This window comes from Oryctolagus cuniculus, chromosome 5 (assembly GCF_964237555.1).
Source record: "Oryctolagus cuniculus chromosome 5, mOryCun1.1, whole genome shotgun sequence".
In the NCBI taxonomy this organism is placed as follows: Eukaryota; Metazoa; Chordata; class Mammalia; order Lagomorpha; family Leporidae; genus Oryctolagus; species Oryctolagus cuniculus.
In genome coordinates, this window is record NC_091436.1 from 153,535,318 (window position 1) to 153,556,005 (window position 20,688).

Consider the following 20,688-nt stretch of genomic DNA (forward strand, 5'->3'; position numbering starts at 1 on the left):
TTCCTTTATCGTTTCCAAGGATTTTCTCCAGGGCATTATTCACCGACTTCTTACCTTCTAAACTTTATATGCAGAAACTGATTTTTACCAAAAAGGGTAGGAAAATTCGGTTTTTTCGCGGAGGCAATAGCACAGTCTCTCCCACGAGCTATTTACACCAACCTCTAGGAATTGGCACTAGGGCAGAAACTTCTACGTACAAAAGGGATCATTATTTCAGATTATTTTCATTTTTTTCTCTTAAAAAGTATCTCAATTGCCAGTGTGTAAACTGGGCTTCATCCCCATGCTTTCAGGATTTACAACATTTTCACAAAGATTGGAGGAGGCTGCTGACTTTGCCTCATAGATAAACAGTTCTAAACGGATTTTTAGGATCTACAATGGCCATTTGAGATCTACCACCTCCTCTATAAGAAATAATTAAGTAATACAATGTCAGATACACATGAATTTACCAGGCATGAGCTGCAGAACATTGAGAAACCACACGTGTTCATGTATCATGCTTTAAATTGGAAATGATTTAATGACAGCCAGCCTGCTTGTTACATTTCCCCTCCCATAGTCTCAATAGAAGTTTGCATATATTGCCCACAATTACAAACTGTATTTAAAATATAAATTGTGACATTCCAGGTATGGTCACAAAGACTTGGAATGGGAAAAATTTCTCATTTAAATCACATTATGAATTTGATAACTCTCTGAACTTTTTACCAAAAAATATGGACTACGCAGTCACAACCCAAAGTAATTAGCTGAATATATCCACCTAAGGAACTGAACAAAACATTGTACGGGTGAGTGACTTCACCACGAAGTCTCTTTTCAAAATAATAGAGCTGTGAGAATTAGGTGATTGTTGGATAGCTGAATACAAAACAATATTCCCCAAGAAATAATCAGTGAAAATGAAACCTCAATGTTTGTTACCATATATTAGCAACAAAAGTAATTTGAAGATAGGTTTCTTCTACTCAATGCTATTTCCAAAAAATTTAATCTCTCTTATATATATCCAATAGTGATGAAGACTTTATCACATAAATCTGATAGGACTATCAACATTAAAGATGTCATTTGTCTGCACTTAATTAATCCTATAAAAATCACTTGGTTTGCTTTTAAAAAACAAGGTTATTGGCTTGCACAGACTGGAACCAAGTCTCTGGGTCTTACAACCATGCTATATATATGTGTATATATATGTGTGTATATATACACATATATATATATACAACATATATATATATATAACAACATACATAATATAAATACCGTCTACAAAGGAGGTAAATTTTTAGGATTGGATCAGCAACATTCAGTGACCTCCCAGGGGAGGAAACTCACAAGTGTCTGGAGAAAGGGACTGATCATTAGCCCTACCATCACCGTCAACACAGCATTATACAGGTCCTTTTCCTTTTTGGGTTCACAGCCTTATACTAGCCAGACATAAAAACAAATTTAGATTTAGATTTTAAAAGTTATTTTGTTTATTGCTATAATCATAATAATCCTTGTGCAGTACATGTTCATCAAGTCATAGGTGAGTTTATTCATTTAGAGAATGTCAACCATTACATTCTTGGCTACTTAGGGCTTCAGTGAGCAGGAAGGCACTGGGGCAAAGGGCCATCTCCTTAACTATTTGCAGATACTCTACACGTCCTAGAGGGCAATAACCAGACTCCTTTTCACCAGCCACATTCTTGTCCACATGTGCACAGGCGGGGTTGTGCTGTAGATAATAATGCTGCTACTGCTTATTTTCCCCATAAGCATCATGGACAATGTTCCTGAATGTTGACTCCACTTCGATCATGAAAAATCTTACCTATTGCTTGGTAGCTCTCAAAAATATTGTGTTTATTACCTTTGAATGTAAAATATATGTATAAGTCTATCCTAAAATAGGTTATCCACCACACTGAAACTCAAACCATTCATTTATTTTATAGATATACAAAATAACTGAGAAAAAACTAATTAGATAAGTAATGGCTATCTAATGTATAGCTTCATGTTCCATTTTGTGTCAATGCTTCCCCACTCCCAAATAGTAAAGGACTCTCAGAGATACGGGCACTGCTCACTGGGCATGCTCAATGGTACATGAGAGCTATGTAAGCATTCCAAAATTCAGTGACTATCAAAGGCTTCCTGATTCTTCAGGATGGAAATCATGATGTGGAATCAATGTGAAACAAGGCAAAGATATAATAAGTAAGCTAGAGGTTTGTGTCACAGATATTTCCTGAAACTCCTGGAGAAATCACATGTACGGTAACTTCCTACCAGGTGACTGTCCCTATGGAAATGGGCCCCTTGAAACTCATCTCTAGGAACAACTCTGCTGGTTTAATTTGATTTCCTTAAAAGAGCATCATTGCTTTCAAACTTCCAGCTTCCATTTTACATGACTATCTGTAATGTCTGGCACAAACAGAAGTCTGCTGAGTTTTGTCATACTTCAAAAACAGTCTAAATCCTCATCTCCTGCAGACCACCTCATCCTCTGGTATCCCCCTCCCTTCCTCAATCGAGAATGGTGTCTCCTCAGGAAAAATCCCATCACAGCACAGCCCAATGGAAGCTTCTGCAATGACAAAAATATTCTGTTATCTTCGGCACCTAATAAGTAGCCAGTATCCACATGTGAATATTAAACACATGAAGGTGACTGAATGATGAAAGAAATACAAATTTAATTTTTAATGACTTCCATTTAAGCAGGCAGCTGTGGTAACAATTCTTTTTAAAGTTGAATGAACACACCAGGCATTTGGAAATCTTGTTAAACATGCAATATCACCAGTAGATTTGGCATTGAACCTGAAGTTCTCCGGGTCTAACAAGCTTGTAGGTGATGCCAAATGCAGGTGGATATGGCTGCTCCCCTGAACAACATAGGGCAGCAGCTAGTTTGATCTCTTCCCTGAAATGAGTCTTCTCTTTCCTTAATGAGACTGAGTTCTTGAGGGGGGGGGGGGGTGACCATATTTGAAACACCTGATATTTGCAACTATTTTAGAACTTGGCGAATGAATGGAGTGAATGAATGATGGTTATGTCTCTTTGTCCACAGATAACTGGGCCTGGGCCCAACCCCAATCAGAAGTGAATTCTGACTCCAAAAAGTGAATCTTTTTTTTCTCTCTCTCTGCCTTTTTGGTGAGCACCAGCAGAGAAGGGATTATAAAACTTACCTCTGAAGGGCACAAAAGGCACTGCTGTGAATGTGTGGGAAGTGCCAGGAAATGTTGGGATTGAGTCAAAATATCAACCTATGATCTGTGTGTAGACTATTGCTACAGTTTTAATTCCAACACTATTTCACATAATTTATCTGTGTGAATTTACTAATGCTGCTCATTTGCAAGCACGTATTCACCACGATACTCCATTAACCCTTTCATGGCACAGGAACAGTGGTAGGCAGGCAATGTCATAAGACTCAAAATGAGGCGCAGCAATCCCACTCACTAGAGGAGATTCAGTCTCCACGTCTTCCCCACAGTGCACATAGTGCCATCAAATCAGCAAACAAGTAGAAACGTAATTGATGTCGGCTTTCCCGCCTAAAGCTTCCTCTTTATGATAAAGCGACCTGTATGCATATGCCTCTAATACAGCATTTCACGACTGGCCAGGTGTGATAATAAGCATGAGTAGATTGTCAGAATCAATAACCTTTATACTTTTCTCCAAATTATTACCTAAAAATTGCCTTGGTTAATCTGACATCTCTCCGTTTGGTCGACAAGCGTCCCGTCACCGTCTTTTTGTCTTTAGTGACAAGACTGACGAGGAGTCGTGCACGGAGTCGTCTGCGTATCCACAGACACAGGCCTGGCAGGGGCAGAGAACAGCCAAGCAAACAAAGGAGTCCGGCGCCGAGCAGCCCTTCCCCCTCCTTCGCCAGCCCACCCCCCGCCCTGGGCAGGAGGCGGGGACACCCGGAGGCTGGAGAGGCGGGGATCCAGGACTCGTTCCCGCCCCCGCCATGTCGGTTTCCAAAAAGGTCCGCTTCATTGATATATAAGGGGCTACAGGCAGCGCCGGTGTTGCAGAAGCTCCGAAGTTGCTGCTTCTTCACCATGTCTGGTCGCGGCAAGGGCGGGAAGGGCCTGGGCAAGGGCGGCGCCAAGCGCCACCGCAAGGTGCTGCGCGACAACATCCAGGGCATCACCAAGCCCGCCATCCGCCGCCTGGCCCGGCGCGGCGGCGTCAAGCGCATCTCGGGGCTCATCTACGAGGAGACCCGCGGCGTGCTCAAGGTCTTCCTCGAGAACGTCATCCGCGACGCCGTCACCTACACGGAGCACGCCAAGCGCAAGACGGTCACGGCCATGGACGTGGTCTACGCGCTCAAGCGCCAGGGACGCACGCTCTACGGCTTCGGCGGCTGAGCTGCCCCGGCGGCCCCAGACCCCCACCCAAAGGCCCTTTTCAGGGCCACCCATCTCATCACAAGAAGGGCTGTTTACGCAACCGACAAGGTAACGTCCCGAACTCACTGAGGGGCCTGTGACGCGCCGGTAGCTTAGCGACGCGCGCGTTCGCCTTTGTTGGCGGCTGTCGCCCAAGATGGCGGGTCCCGCGCAGGAACAAAGGGCGGGCACGCGGCGCAGGCCTGGCCCGAGCCTGGTGGCCCAGGGCGAGCTGCTGTAGGAGAGGCGCCGTGCCAGTGGTTTGATCACTGCCAAGACTAACCCGATACCCTGGCAGGGCATGTACCCCTTTAAGAAAAATCCTGGTATAGCCCCGCATTTTAAGTGCGCCAATAGGTATTAAGCCCAGTCGTGTAGTTTTGGTGTATTGGGGTTTTAACCCTTGCCTGAGGGTCTGTTGGTGCATTCTTAAAGGCCAAATTAAAAATGGCATTACTCCCCAGAGGCTCCTCTTTACCTAGGATTGTGTTGTCTTGGTAAGCTCCTTCTGTTAATAACAGATACCCCAGTCTATCTGAATGTCTCGCTAGTAGTTTCTGTGGCTTCTGTGCCAGCTTGCAATCTTTTTTTGATCTTTCTTGTTAGCCCTCCCTATACTGTTAAACCTTTATTCCTGGCCCTGATCCTATGTTCGTCCTGATTTTTCCTAATAAATTCTTGCACTTTGTGGTAGATCCTCGAGTCTCAGGATGTGTTGTAAATAAAGACCTATAATCCAGGCACCAAAAAGAGAAAACACCAGTCCTGTAACCTTATTATCAAGGCCCTGTAGTGACCACAGATAATCACACGCTACCCACATTCTTTCAACTTTATAATCCACCTTGCATTACAGTAGATAGAGCAACTTGAAAATATTACCATGCTATGTAAAAATACATAAATATCTTCACTGGTTCTATTGTCTGCATAATAAGCCCAATTCTTGTGCTTTATCAGACACCTGAATGCCACCATCTCATGTACTCCTTCCCCACTAATGAGCAATTTCTACAGCAATGCATGTTGTGAATAACTTGTCATACTAAAGCCTTTTCATGTCAAACTGTAGGTTTTATGTATTTACCTTCCACAAATAGCCCTCAACACTTTTGGAGAATTTCCTACACGTTTGCTTTAGAATTCTACCTGATTCTCCCAGGCAAAAATCCCTGTTTGGGATTAGTCTGTACTACACAAAGCACACTTTACCTGCTCCTAGCCCAACCTGACAGTTCTCTTATATGGCTTTGGAGTTAAATGTTGGTAATGATTACTGCTTAATTTCTGCTCAGGATTTCTTAAGCCTTGGATAGTGTCTTTTTAGTATCCTCAAGACCTACAAAAATTACAGGCAATGACTGAGTAAATGTAATTACTGAATCAGTGAAACTAGCAAGCTATCTGGGCCAAGAATAGACTTGAATACAAATAACAATACCTCTGCTGCCTTAGAACTTTCTTAAGCAGTTTCCTTTACACAGATGTTGCATTTCTGACTGCCAACCATCTGTTGCAGTTTTTAAAATGCAGATTGTGAACTATTTTGTCGGTAATAAAATTAATAGGCCCCAACTAGAGAGAACAGAATAAAAAGGAATAACCAAAAAATCATGTCTGAGAAAAGTGAAAACTGTCATAAATTTTAGCTTGAAATGCATATGCTTTCATTTTGCTCTAGCTTGGTTTTACTCTGGAACTTCATTTTTTGTTTTTGTTTTGAGAGAGAGATTTATTTAGTTGAGAGACAGAGGGAGAGACAGAGAGGTCTTCTATCTGCTGGTTCAGTACCCAAATGACTACAATGACTAAAAATAGGCCAATCTGAAGCCAGGAGCCAGGAGTTTCTTCTGGGTCTCCCACACAGGTGCAAGAAGCACTTGGGCCTTCTACTGCTTTCCCTGGGCTGTTAGCAGGGAACAGGATCAGAAGTGGAGAAGCCAGGACTCCAACTGGCACCCATATGGGATGCTGGAGCCACAGGCTGGTGGTTAGCCTATGCCACAGTGCCAGCCTCTACTGCGGAATTTGAATGACAAAAATTGTGACAAACAACCTGCCACGTATTTCCATTGTGTATTTATTATATGTCAAGTTACACAGATACTAGCCTCGCTTACTAGACTTCACATATCTCCATTTTTAGCCTCTTGGAGCTAGATTGTAGGTATGTGGCCCCAGCTTCAGAAATCAGTGACATGTTTCAAAGAAAGACCTCTCCTGGAAACAAGCTCCTGCTAGGAGCTTCTGGGAAAAGAGACATCAGAAGAGTCAGCTTTTGGTCATGGGAGCTTCCAGCTGAGTCAAGTTCTGGTTCAACAGTGGTGAATATTGTGGGTTTTGTTGTTTTTTTTTTTTTTTTTTTTTTTTTTGGATATTTATTTATTGTATTTGAAAGGCAGAGTTACAGAGAGAGGGAGAAACGGAGATCTTCCGTCTGTTAGTTCACTCCCCAAATGGCTACAGTGGCCAGGCAAGGCCAGGCAGAAGGCAAGAACCAGGACCTTAATCCAAGTCTCCCATGGAGTGGGAGGGGCCCAAGCACCTGGACCACTTCTTTCCCAGGCACAATAGCCAGGAGCTGGATTAGAAGAGCAACTGGGACATGAACTGGTGTCTATATGGGTTGCCAACACCGTAGGCAGTGGCTTAACCCACTAGGCCACAACACCAACCCCAGTAGCCGTACAGCACCAGGCCAGTTATACAGCAGTTGTGAGTGTTGTCTCTGGAAGTGTTTTCAGTTATAGCAGGAGCCCTGCCAAGATTGCCACCATCTATTGGGTAAATCTTTAGGTTACGAAATGTCTTAAATGTTTTCTGATAAAATGGTGTGTATCCTAGGGATTTGGAGTTGTGTTACGTTACTGATAATGAAAGGCCTTATGCATTGTTGTTGTTGTTGATAGGATAATGTCTTCTCTACCATCACCAAAGAGGCCCATTTCTTCCTCTTTGACTGACTTTCTCCTCTTTGACTGCTTCCTTCCATGGTAAAATGAACTTTGCAAATGTGATTAGGGATTTAGAGATTAACAAATGATTGTGGGACCGGGGCTGTGGCCTGAAGCACCGGCATCCCATATGGGCGCCGGTTTGAGTCCCGGCTGCTCCACTTCTGATCCAGCTCTCTGCAATGGCCTGGGAAAGCAGTAGAAGATGGCCCAAGTCCTTGGGCCCCTACACCCTCATGGGAGACCTGGAGGAGGCTCCTGGCTCCTGGCTTCGGATCCGCACAGCTCTAGCCCTTTCAGCCAATTTGGGGAGTGAACCATTGGAGGGAAGACCTCTCTCTCTTTGCTCTCCTCTCTCTCTGTGTAACTCTGACTTTCAAGTAAAAAAAAAAAAATGAAATGATTGTGGATTACATGAGTGGGCACAGTATGATCATAAGTGTCTTTTTTTTTTTTTTTTTTTTTTGGACAGGCTGGGTTAGACAGTGAGACAGAGAGAGTTATAGACAGTGAGAGAGAGACAGAGAAAGGCCTTCCTGCCATTGGCTCACAGAAGGCTGAACGGAATGTCTGCTACAGTGGCAAAGCCAGGAGCCGGGTACTTCCTCCCAGTCTCCCATGCCGGTACAGGGACCCAAGCACTTGGGCCACAGCAGAGAGCTGGACTGGAAGAGAAGCAACCAGGACTAGTACCAGGCACCCCAACAAACCCAGGGTGCCGGCACTGCAGGCTGAGGATCAGCCAAGTGAGCCACAGCGCCACTCGTAAGGGTCTTTCTAAGGGGAAGGCAGGAGGGTCAGAGTCAGAGATGGGCAGGAGAGACTGTGAAGCAGTTTGAAAATGGAGCAAGAGGCCACGCTAACTGCTTGTCAGTTCCTGGAACATGGAAACATTTTCTTGCCTTGAGTCTTCTGCAGTTCTCTATCCTGGAACACCCTTGCCGTGGCTTCATAGCAACCTTCCAACGCCAGTGCCTCCAAGAGGAGTTCTCGGCTGCCCTATCTAAAATGGCAGCCCGTTCCCCAGTTGCTGTACCATGGCTGTGTGTGTTTCTCCCATGGCACTGAGCATCTGCATTCTCCCTGCATGAGAACAAACCTCAGACCCATCAGGACCTCATGTTCTTGCCATGCCCAGTGAGAAAGGAGCAGAGCCCACAACAGATTCCCTCAGCCATCACTATGTTCGAGGCTATGCGATAAGGTTGCATGAATATGTTTTTCAAAGTGTGCCTTGAGTATCTAGCACATGACCCAGAATGTGAGTGGAAGTGGTAAGGAAGAAAGCATGCTCCTAACTTCTAGTAACTTGTAGCTTGATCAAGAAGTTATAAAAAGAGAGAGAGAGAATAACAAAGGGGTGGGCCTGCAACACCTGCATCCCATGGGGGCACCAGTTCAAGTCCAGCTGTTCCTCTTCAGATGCAGCCCCCTGTGAATGGACTGGGATGGCAGAAGCGGAAGATAGCCCAAGTACTTGGGCCCTTGCCCCCGACATGGGAATCCTGAATGAAACTCCTGGCTCCTGGCTTTAGTCTGACTTAGCCGCAACCGTTAGGGAGTCAACCAGCAGACGGAAGATGCCCTTCTCTCTCTCTCTGTAACTGTGCCTTTCAAATAGGAATTCAGACATGAGAAAGAGAGTAGTGAGAAGTGAGGTAGCGCCAAGTTTAATGAAGAGAAATACAGCTGATAGACCAAGCAGCATCTCAGGAAAGAACTGAGCTCCCAGTTCATTTTGGACAGGAGTTCTTTTGGATGTAGGTATGGGTTCCTGTTTCTCCTCTACTCCTCCTCCCTCTTGTGGGAAATTAATGGGTGGAAAACTCTCCAGGGACCTCATCAGCACAGTGTTACCAACCCTCATTAAGCTAAGTTAGGGTATAGAAATAAAAAGTAGGATAGGGCCAATGCTATGGTGCCGCAGGTTTAACAAAGGTCTTCAGTGCTGCATCCCATGTGGGCTCCAGTTCAAGTTCCATCGGCTCCACGTCTGCACCAGCTCCCTGCTAATGCACTGGGAAAGCAGCAGATGACCCAAGTGCTTGGGTCCTTGCACCCATGTGGGAGACGGCAGGAGACCAGCTCCAGCCAGTCCAGGATCCTCAAGGTGTGAGAGGTATCGGCGCTCGAAGAAATGAGAGACACACTCACAGCAAGGCTGATGGCACAGCTCTGGCTCTCGATCACCAGACTTTATTTTTATATCATAAGTCACATAGTGATTCTTTTTTCTCACAATAACAAGTCTGTTTTCCTTTTGTCTTCTAATTATAATTTCTTTGATTTTCAAGGGCATATTCAAAGCGTGGGTTACAATCAGACAGGCCTCGAGTGCTGCTGAACTATGTAGAAATTGACTACACAAGCTAGAATATTACCTTCCTAATCTAATCTTTACTAAAAGCCCCAAGGTCAAAGCAGTCCCTTTTTTAAAATGTATCCCCTCTTTGTAGTTCTTTCTGTGATTCTTTAATATCTTTATAGTACTCATTTAAAGGTTCACTTAGATCTATTCCACAGTTTGGACATTCTAGTATTTGACATCTAGTATTTGACATTGTAGTATTTGTATCGTACATTAAATTAAAGCTTTAATAACATTTATATTTATGCTAGTGGGAAGTGTATACCAGGGAGCCTGTTGCCTTTTAATTCTTTTTCACAAACAACTCAATCTTGCATAAAGCATTAGCCCTTACTCCTACACTAACATTCTGCTTGATTAAAATTCTACAAAGCCATGGACATTTTGGAGGTTGTGAAGCTAAGTTCTCTTCCCCAAATTAGGAATACAGCAATCATTAGTGGGACCACCAGGAAACTCCAGTTTTGTTATGCAGAGTGTAGTTCCCAAAAAAAAAAAAAAAATCCTAAAACCACCACGAGGACCGAGGACTGTAGCTGTCCTTCTCACACCTTGCTGAGATGGACCTTCCGCTGTGACCTTGTCAGCCAGCTGAAGTTGCCTTGGCCTCACCAGGAGACCTGGATAAAACTCTTGGCTCCTTTTGGAGAGTGAACCAACAGTTTGAAAAATCCGTCTCTCTCTGTCTCTCCTCTCACTCTGTAATTGTGCCTTCAAAATCAGTAAGTTTTAGAAAAAAGAAATAAAAACCAGGAGGATTTTTCCAACTGCTGTCTGCTAGAAACTATGGGAACTTATCCCAGAGCCTAATCCTAATCTAGCATCTAGTATGAATCAATAAACCCTTTTTATTTCAGGAAAGTAAAAGGAAGCAAAAACTCAATTCTCAAAAAATGCTCAATACTTCTAACTCTGCAACTCTCGGAATTTATTAGTTTTGTGCAATAAGATTCTAAAGGTGGGAAAAGTCAAGTCACTTCCAAGGTCAGACCAGAGGGGAGAATCTCCTGATTCAAGTTGTGTGTGTGACTAAAGAAGCCCTTGCTGCTGCCTGTGGGGAAAGTGTGCCCATTGTGCAGATGTGGCCCCTGAGACACAGGGAGGTTATATGACACACCACAAAATAAGTGATAGAGCCAAGATGTCAAGGCAGTCAGAGGGCTCCCTCTGCTCTTTCAGCCCTTCAGCATACTAAACAAGGGTACAAAAAATGCTGCACCTGTGTGAACACTGACAGGAGTAGGGAACCCCAAAAACAAAAAAGCTTGGCTTTGCCCAGGGAGGTGGGGGAGGAAAGGGGAGATAGGGGAAAATGTATACCCGAGAAAGGATTTTATCCTAAGGAGTACAGCAAAGATTTGTGGATATGTGTTCATCAGGAGCTAGCAAAGGTCCAGCAGCTTGGCTGACACCTTCCTGATAAATTTGGTCTTATGAAGACTGCAAGTGCTAACAGGGTGTATTTTAAAGTACACATTCAGGGGCAGGCCCTGCGGCATAATGTGTAATGCCACCACCTGTGACACTACCATCCCATATGGGTGCCAGTTCATGTCCAGCGGCTGCACTTCTGATCCAGGTCAATGCAATTGGCCTAATGGCCTAGAAAAAGCAGCTGAAGATGACCCAGGTGTTTGGGCCCCTGCCAACCCACCTGGGAGAGCTAAATGAAAACTCCTGGCTTCCACTTTTTGCTGCTGTCTGCAAAGTGAACATGCAGATGGAAGATTCTCTCTCTCCACCCCCTACCCCCAACTCTTTCAGACAAATAAATCCTTTAATAAAATAATGTTCAAGCCGGGAGAAGCTATAAAAATATGATGTGCAATGGAAAGTCAAGGCTGAAACTGAAAAGCAAATTCTGTAACTACAAGCAAATGCTCATTTATCTGTGGGGAGAAATGCACCCAAACTTTCAAAATATTTGAAAAAAAGTGACCATTGTATTACAATAAATTTGTTTTAAGAAACTTTGTTGAGTGATGTTTCATTTGCATTGGTGACCTCACTAATAAATGTATCTGGTTTAAGCGGCCTCAGTAGAAGCCAAATAATCCAAATCAAAAATATGGGAAGTCTGCAAAAGTTTATGGGAAAATAAAATGTATGTTATAAGAAAATACATAGATTTCAAAAAGTTTTGTATCAAAATAAAAATTTTTAATCTAAGTTTTCCAAACATCTATGAAGTGCCTTCATATACACTTACAATTTTTAAACCGAGACAGTAAATTTTGTTTGAGAAATATTTCACTCTGTGGAATTGGGTGTGTAGAGTCAGCTCCTTTTTTGTAACATACTGTAACATTTCTGTAACATTCTCATGGTGCACAAATAAACTTTGACACATCCCAGCAAGTTACTTTGAATGACAAGGCAAAGGAATTAATACTTGAAACAGATAACTTTTGCAGCATTTATCTTATAAAGCGTGGAAGTGGGTGGCATGACTTCACTATGTAGCTGAACCAGGCACCTCCAGTGACCCCTGCAGAGTTGTCTCCACCTTATCCAGGTGCCGTGCCATGGGAGCCCTCCTTACAGATCTCATCAATGTGCTACCCAGGCCGTCCCTTTCCGCCTGGGTTCAGCCAGTGGAGACCCCGTGCAGGAACTGGACAAATGGAAGAGATTATGATGGGGTGTTCTTTGGGAACAGCACCCTGGGATAGCAGCAGATAAAGCCACCGAAATGGTTGCCAGTTCAAGTCCCGGCTGATCTACTTCCAATCCAGGTCTCTGCTATGGCCTGGGAAAGCAGCAGAAGATGGTCCAAGTGCTTGGGCCCCTGCACCCACTTGGGAGGCCCAGATGAAGCTCCTGGCTCCTGGCTTTGGATCTCTCCAGCTGTGGCCATTGTGGCCATTTGAGGAATGAACCAATCTCTGTCTCTCCCTCTCTCTGTAACACTGTCCTTCAAATAAGTGAATAAATCTTAAAAAAAAAAAAAGGATTCCGAGTTTCCCTTCCAGGGGTCTGTCACCATAAACTGCATATGGCCTCTTTCAAGGCCATATTTCGCATCAGCAATCTGCTTCTATGCAGCTCTGGTGACTGCTTGCCCTAACCTTTTCAGACTTCTAAGTGGGCCAGCGCCTTAGATTTAGGATTAGGCTGCCGCCTGCAGTGCTGGCATCCCATCGGGTACCAATTCAAGCCCTGCTGCACTGCTTCCAACCCAGCTCCCTGCTAATGTGCCTGGGAAAACAGCAGAAGATGGACCAAGTGTTTGGGCCCCTGCCACCCATGTGGGAAACCCAAAAGAAGCTTCGAGCCCTGGCTGTGGCGTCCATGTGGGTAGTGAACCAGTGCATTGAAGATAATAATAAGTGATCCTTACTAGGCTGTAGTGAGACATTATTTCTTGAGGTTTCTGTATCCTGTGATCAATTTGCAAAATGTCTCTTTAGGAAATTCTCCTGCTATTTTCCAATAACAGTACGCGATTTCCTGTTTCGACCTTAACCCCAACAGATGTGATCACTGTGCAGCAGTCTTGGGACCACATCCCAAACAGTTGCTGGGACTGGGTGCAGATCTCACCATGTGCGCCTCCATCATGCACAAAAGGCCACCTTCACGCAGGCAACCGCTGAGCTCGTCTCATTTATCAATGTCCCTTGTGCGATCATGATCACACTGGAGGCCCTCCTGCCCTTTGCCCATATGGCTGGAAGTGACCTATTGCCATCTCTGCCCCTCTGGCTAACTTCTGAGAAAGGAGGCAGAATAAGGGAAATAATACACATTTCTTGTAGGATACCCTGCTGCCTGCACTGCTCTCTGCAGCCCATCTTTGGCACTCATCTGTGCAGAGGACCTCTCGATGTCACGTTGCATCTTTTCTCAATTTTTATTATAAAAATACTCACAAAAAAATGGGCTTATAAAAACATACCATCAATATTGATGCTTGAGAATATTGTACAATTATATGTATTTACTAGTACCTATAGATTTTGCTGAGTTTTGAAAATGACACTTTACCCCCCAAGAGCTTCAGTCCAATTCCTAAAAATACAGGGACAACCTGAAGCCAGCAGCCAGTTTCTTCCAGGCCTCGCAAGTGGGTGAGGGACCAAAGCACCCGGAACCATCCGCCACTGCTTTCCAGGCCATAGCAAAGAGCTGGGTCGGAACTGGAGCAGCCAGGCCTCTATCCGGGGAATATATGGAATGCCAGCCTGCAGGGGAGATGGGGTCTCCACCCACTACAACACCGTCCCCCCAGTATTCACAATGCCTTTAAAAATTACTTACCAGTAATATTGCATTCACATGAAACAAAGTAAACAGCAGATGTCGAAGGGACCACCCCCCCCGCAACGTGAAGACACCTAGTTCCAGTTAACAACGCATAGAATTAGCAAATAGAAAAATTTCCCGTTTCTTTCGCAGTCTATCTTGATGGCCAGCTACACCGGTAATTTACCACCATACCCGAGCGTGAAGTGTCAGCTCCTTCAGAGAAAAAGTAGGCGGCCCTGAAAAGGACCTTTTGTTTTTATGAGCACTCAGGGCAAGGCAGCTCAGCCGCCGAAGCCGTAGAGCGTGCGACCCTGGCGCTTGAGCGCGTAGACCACGTCCATGGCCGTGACCGTCTTGCGCTTGGCGTGCTCCGTGTAGGTGACGGCGTCGCGGATGACGTTCTCGAGGAAGACCTTGAGCACGCCGCGGGTCTCCTCGTAGATGAGCCCCGAGATGCGCTTGACGCCGCCGCGCCGGGCCAGGCGGCGGATGGCGGGCTTGGTGATGCCCTGGATGTTGTCGCGCAGCACCTTGCGGTGGCGCTTGGCGCCTCCCTTGCCCAGGCCCTTCCCGCCCTTGCCGCGGCCAGACATCTCAGCAAAACTCGAGCTCGACCCAAGTGAAGCTGTGGCTTCGCTAAGCCGCGAGTCCACTTATATGACAAGTGTGCGGACCTGTTTGAAGACAAGAGGTCCAGAAAAGGCGGGAAACTGCATTGAGTCCCCACACCCTAGTAAGACTAACCATGGGAGGAGAAAAATGGCGCAGCAAGATGTCCCGGTATTTAAAACACCATAACCTCTGAAGGTGAATGTCAGACTTGCACACGGGAAAGGTATGCTTTAAATTGTGTGAATTCCATGTGTAGTCTTCCATCACTCGCCCTTAGAGAACTGCAACAAGCCCAGATCCAAGGGGAGAACTGGAGTCATTGCCAAGGAACCCAGCTAAATGAGGAAGCCTTTTGTTTCTGGGAGCTTTTGCTAACATGTGGGCGTCTCAATATCCTGCTCCATAAACAGTGCTTATTGATCATGGAGCTGTAAAGAAACTGACAGCATCTAGGGCGTAAACTATAAGTGCTTCTTGCTGCAGGCTACAAAATATTTATAATATAAAGCACGCAGAAAGCTAACACTCCCCCAAACACCACCAGGACACACAGTGTTGTAATGTACTCAGATTAAGCGCCATACTTTGAAGCAAGGAAAGAGTGCAGAGAGAGAAAATGTAAATCGCCAGGGGCCGCTGCCCTTTTCTTATAAGGGAAACAGTGTGGAGGGGTGATTGTCGTCGACTGGGGCTGACACAGGGAACCGAAGCAAATCTGTCATAAGCACTGATGCTCACCAAGGAGATTTTAGGCAACAGCCAGGAAAATAAAGATGCAGCCATTTCTAGGCTCTCACATACAGAGTTTTTCACTAAACTCGCTGAATTCCTCGCATAGTGTTTAAGAAATAAATGTCTTTAAAATATACTGTTGAAAATATTTTGTATTGTGCATTAACAATGTACCAAACACACAGTCCTAAAGAATGTTGTTGACCACCCAGTAGTATGCACTCCTCAAAGCACTATAGATGTTCTCCCGTGTGCCCAGCACTCACCCCACTTCCTAAATCCGGTTTCTCTCGCTACAATCATATTCTTTCAACTATGGCTGACATCTGGATTTATTGACTGTTGCACTATAGATTAGCCCTAGTTAACCAGCTCCTGGTCAGATTTTAAAAATCTTACGACGGGTCTGGCATTGTTGTATAGTGGGTGCGGCAGCCGCCAGCAGTACCAGCATCCACTATGGGTGGCGGCCCCTGTACCGGCCGTTCCCGATCCTCCCCATGCTGGTGGTTTAGGAAAAGTAGCAGAAGATGGCCCAACTTCTTAGGTTCCTGCCAACCTAATACTGGAGGGAGCTACTAATCCTTGGTTCTGGCCTGGCCTAGCACCGGCCATTGCAGCCATTGGGGAGTTAAAACACATGGGGGTTAATGATTTGAGCACCCATCTACCCGTGATCAGATGCGTCCCGTACACCATGTCTCCCGGTCTTCGCTGACGCTCAGGCTTTACCCAAAGCTTCCCCTTGATAGCGACACAGCACCTTCATTAAGTTGTGGGTGGCTCTGAAAAGAGCCTTTGGGTTTTCGGTGAGCTCACGGCCGAGGTCTTAGGCCCGCTCCCCGCGGATGCGGCGCGCCAGCTGGATGTCTTTGGGCATGATGGTGACGCGCTTGGCGTGGATGGCGCAGAGGTTGGTGTCCTCGAAGAGGCCGACGAGGTAGGCCTCGCAGGCCTCCTGCAGCGCCATGACGGCCGAGCTCTGGAAGCGCAGGTCCGTCTTGAAGTCCTGCGCGATCTCGCGCACCAGGCGCTGGAACGGCAGCTTGCGGATGAGCAGCTCGGTGGACTTCTGGTAGCGCCGGATCTCGCGCAGCGCCACCGTGCCGGGCCGGTAGCGGTGCGGCTTCTTGACGCCGCCCGTGGCCGGCGCGCTCTTGCGGGCCGCCTTGGTGGCCAGCTGCTTGCGCGGCGCCTTGCCGCCCGTCGACTTGCGCGCTGTCTGCTTAGTACGAGCCATGGCTAAGACTGCAAAGAGAAAGTGGCTGTGGCGCCCACGGCTGTCGTCGCTGTATTTATAAAGGAGAATTCTTCCTGATTGGCCGGAATCTTCAAACTGCGCGCCTCGAACAGAGAAGAATTGAACAGGGCTTGTGATTGGTTCTAGTTTCCAGAAGTGTGCTCAACTCACTCCCTGGTCTCCGCCTTTCCTTGTGTATCCGGTACCTTTTATTTTAAGACACCCGTTTCCGGGTAAGTCTCGGGGAGGTACGGAAAACTCTCCGTAATTTCTAAAATGGTTCAGAAAGCCCGCGCTTAATTATAATAGGACGGAGTAAATGTTGAAATGTTTTCTCACTGATGCACGCATCCTAATTAATCCTCAATCTTGCAGTCGGCACTGCCGTCATTTCCACTCTTCCTAGCGGCCATTAACATCAAACCGCTGTTGAAATGCGCCGATTTCTTGAAACATCCTGTTTATGTGAATAAAACTGCTCTCTTTGACCAGAGGATGCAGAACTTCGAGCGTCACCGGTCCGCAAGCGTGGAAGACCTTACGTAACTTCTGCGTTGTGTCCTAGCTGCAGTTCTTCCTTATTGCAAAAGCGAAAACAGCAGCCTTACACTAAACTAAAGTCATAAGTTCCCGCCGGCCGTTTTTTCCTGTTTATACGCGCATGCGGGGAGACTAGGCGCATTTCTGAATCCTGTTAAAATTATTTATCATGTACTGTTTTCAATCGAAAACTATCCCCTAGTAACTTAAGACGGGTTCCACAAAAATAGCCAATCAAGAAGTGAATTTGAATTCACCTTATTTGCATATAAGCTTTTAATTGGCTGATTCGGTCCAATGAGGTATTGAGAAGCATTAGCCTCTATTTGCATAGAAGACATACAAATAGAGCGCGATTCTGGCCTTTTTGGCTTCACTTTAACCAAGTTTACTGCAGCCATGCCTGAGCCCGCGAAGTCTGCGCCGGCCCCGAAGAAGGGCTCCAAGAAGGCGGTGACCAAGGCGCAGAAGAAGGACGGCAAGAAGCGCAAGCGCAGCCGCAAGGAGAGCTACTCGGTCTACGTGTACAAGGTGCTCAAGCAGGTGCACCCCGACACCGGCATCTCGTCCAAGGCCATGGGCATCATGAACTCGTTCGTCAACGACATCTTCGAGCGCATCGCCGGCGAGGCGTCGCGCCTGGCGCACTACAACAAGCGCTCGACCATCACGTCGCGCGAGATCCAGACGGCCGTGCGCCTGCTGCTGCCCGGCGAGCTGGCCAAGCACGCCGTGTCCGAGGGCACCAAGGCCGTCACCAAGTACACCAGCTCCAAGTGAGCGCCCGGGTCGGCGCCGCCGCCCCTCACCCCAAAGGCTCTTTTCAGAGCCACTCACAACCTCAGACAAGAGCTTTAATACGGAGTTTTAGATCTAAGAAGTCAGGTGCTTTATGTACTGGTGTCTTCTATGTGACTCGTTTTATTAGATTTGGGTTGTCTTGAATAGCTGTTTTGGAAAAATGCAATGGTTTGGCTAGTTAGTTCGGCAATCGGAGTAGTGCTCAACAGTCTTGCAGCTATTTTGCAGATGCCTATAAACTTGAAAGGAACGGGGTAAACTGCAAAGCAATCTGGAAACTGCAGCTTTTTATTCTTCAATAGTGTAGTCAGTCAGGCAGTGTTATCTTGAAAAGGCCGACTGCCATTATTTTAGCATAATGCGTTTCTGCACACAATCTCTGCTATGGGTTTTCATACCAAGATTAAACATAATGACAGACCACCTGTTTATGCTGGCCAGAATCTCTGGCTTGTCCATATACCTCGAGGCCATTATCCTTCCAGTGGTGGTGGGGCAGCAGAGGCTTTTCGGTTTTATTTTTAAGTTGTATTCGAAAAGCAGAGATGTCCCCCACTCACTGGTTCTCTCTCCCAAATGTACAGTCTCGAAGTTGGCATAAGGTGGGTGGCAGAGACCTTACTTGAGCCACACCAGGACCTTGGGTTAAGGAAGCAGGCACACAGATGTGGGCTGCAGGCATTCCAACATGCAGCTTAACCACAGAGCCGAACGTCCACCTGCTAAAGTCCGGGAAGTGAGATTTACCAAAAATTCTTCCCTTAAGTTTCCAGCAGATGGACTAGAATTCAAGTTTATTTATTCTTGTATTGAGAACCTGTAAGGTGACAGAAAGTACCTACTACTGAAAGAACAGTGATGGTAGAAACTATATATATTTTTACAGGAATCACAATGTAACATCAATATTTAAACAGTAATCTCACAGAATGGGGGAACATCATTTTGAAAACCACTTTTTTTTTTTAGAACTAATTGGCTTTTTATTTACTAGACTTGCATATTTCAAAAGAACTAAGGCCATCTGAAGGTTCACAACATTAAGTGACAGAGGAGATGGAAATACTAATTATTTATTTCATCATTGCATACTGTATACATGTATACTAGACCCATATATGTGGGGGAGGCTGAATCCGGAGAGGCCTAGAGGAAATTCCTGAGCCTGCCTCAATTTGAAAACCTGTCTTTAAGTTTCAAATCCCTGGTGGCAAACACCCCAGCCCCAGGGCGCTTTTGCCTAATGATCATTAAGGTGGTATAATAGGGGTGGCTAAGACCCTTTTGCATCACATCACCCCCCCCCTTGCCCGCATCCACTCTGTACCCGCATCCACTCTGTACCATCCGCTCTGTACCTCAGCTATATATACACCTCCCTTTTACAATAAAGTGGGACCCTGCTTCGACTGGGCTCTCCCCATCCCCGTGTCTGATTGTCCCCCGGGTTTGGGGAAGGCTGAGTGGCTGGTGGCGCACTTCCCCTCCTCGGTCAAGGCAAGCTGCGGGCAGCCTGCCTAATTCTCCAGCAGTGGCGAGGAAGAGTCACCACACATATATATGTATAAATCTGTCGATTAAAAAATAAATATCAAATCTAATGGTATGTGTGTATGGTAGGGACAAACTGACCCTTTTTTTTAAGATTTATTTTTATTTATTTGAAAGGCGGAGTTACAGAGAGGCAGAGGCAGAGAGAAAGGGGGGTCTTTTATCTGTTGGTTCACTCCTCAAATGGCTGCAATGGCCAAAGCTGGGCTGTTCTGGAGCCAGGAGCTTCTTTCAGGTCTCCCACATGGATGCAGGAGCTCAAGGACTTGGGCCATCTTCTACAACTTTCCTAGGCCATAGCAGAGAGCTGGACTGGAAGTGGAGCAGCCGGGACTCGAATCGACACCCATATGGGATGCCGGCACTGCAGGCAGTGACTTCACCCGCCTCACCACAGCACCAGTCCCACAAACTGATTTTCCATGGGGCTGAATTTAAATTGCCAAATCTGGCATGACTTAACGTTGGAAACTGTCATACTCCCTGGAAGCAATTCTGGAGTGAGGGCAGAACAACAAAGATAATAGCTGGGGAAGAAGAGCCAGCAAGATGGACTGATTCTTGTCTTCAGGGCAGGCACAGATTTGGGGGCATAGGAGGAGGGATAGGCTTAAAATAGAGCTAGCTGGCATTGACAGATTCCAGGTAAGAACACAGCCCATACATAATTTATACTCTCAGCTAACCACATCTCATTGTCAACTCACAGGGATTCATGGAACTCATAATTCAGTGCCTTCCTAACATGCACAAAGAGGAATGGGCATTTGGCCCAATAGTTGTCACCTCATGGGCCACCCACATCCCCTATCAAACTGCTTGATTTGAGTCCCAGCTCCTCCACTTTTTTCTTTTTTTTTTTTTTTCTTTTTTTTTTTTTTTTTTTTTTTTTTTTTGACAGATAGAGTTAGGCAGTGAGAGAGAGAAATAGAGAGAAAGGTCTTCCTTCCGTTGGTTGACCCCCCAAATGGCCACTAAGGCCGGAGCTATGGTGATCTGAAGCCAGGAGCCAGGTGCTTCTTACTGGTCTCCCATGCGGATGCAGGTGCCCAAGCACTTGGACCACAGCAGAGAGCTAGATTGGAAGAGGAGCAACCGGGACTAGAACCCAGTGGCCCATATGGGATGCCAGTGCCTCAGGCAGAGGATTAACCTAGTGAGCCACGGTGCCGGCCCCTCCTCCACTTTTGGTACATCTCCCTTCTA

General features: G+C 46.0%; 4 protein-coding genes across 4 annotated transcripts; 2 read left to right on the plus strand and 2 right to left on the minus strand.

The window, feature by feature from the left end:
* Positions 1-1,487: 1,487 nt before the first annotated feature.
* On the plus strand, positions 1,488-4,468 carry LOC100343903 (histone H4). Its single transcript, XM_070074860.1, has one exon. It carries the CDS (start codon positions 4,104-4,106, stop codon positions 4,413-4,415), a length of 312 nt encoding a protein of 103 aa, XP_069930961.1. The 5' UTR covers positions 1,488-4,103; the 3' UTR covers positions 4,416-4,468.
* Positions 4,469-14,233: 9,765 nt separating this feature from the next.
* On the minus strand, positions 14,234-14,640 carry LOC138849826 (histone H4). The gene has a single exon (XM_070074861.1). The coding sequence runs from the start codon at positions 14,597-14,599 to the stop codon at positions 14,288-14,290; it is 312 nt and encodes a 103-aa protein (XP_069930962.1). The 5' UTR covers positions 14,600-14,640; the 3' UTR covers positions 14,234-14,287.
* A 1,486-nt stretch (positions 14,641-16,126) lies between these two features.
* LOC138849827 (histone H3.1) lies at positions 16,127-16,626 on the minus strand. Its single transcript, XM_070074863.1, has one exon. It carries the CDS (start codon positions 16,588-16,590, stop codon positions 16,180-16,182), a length of 411 nt encoding a protein of 136 aa, XP_069930964.1. The 5' UTR covers positions 16,591-16,626; the 3' UTR covers positions 16,127-16,179.
* An 875-nt stretch (positions 16,627-17,501) lies between these two features.
* On the plus strand, positions 17,502-17,969 carry LOC100343141 (histone H2B type 1-C/E/F/G/I). Its single transcript, XM_008262451.4, has one exon. It carries the CDS (start codon positions 17,530-17,532, stop codon positions 17,908-17,910), a length of 381 nt encoding a protein of 126 aa, XP_008260673.1. The 5' UTR covers positions 17,502-17,529; the 3' UTR covers positions 17,911-17,969.
* Positions 17,970-20,688: the final 2,719 nt, after the last annotated feature.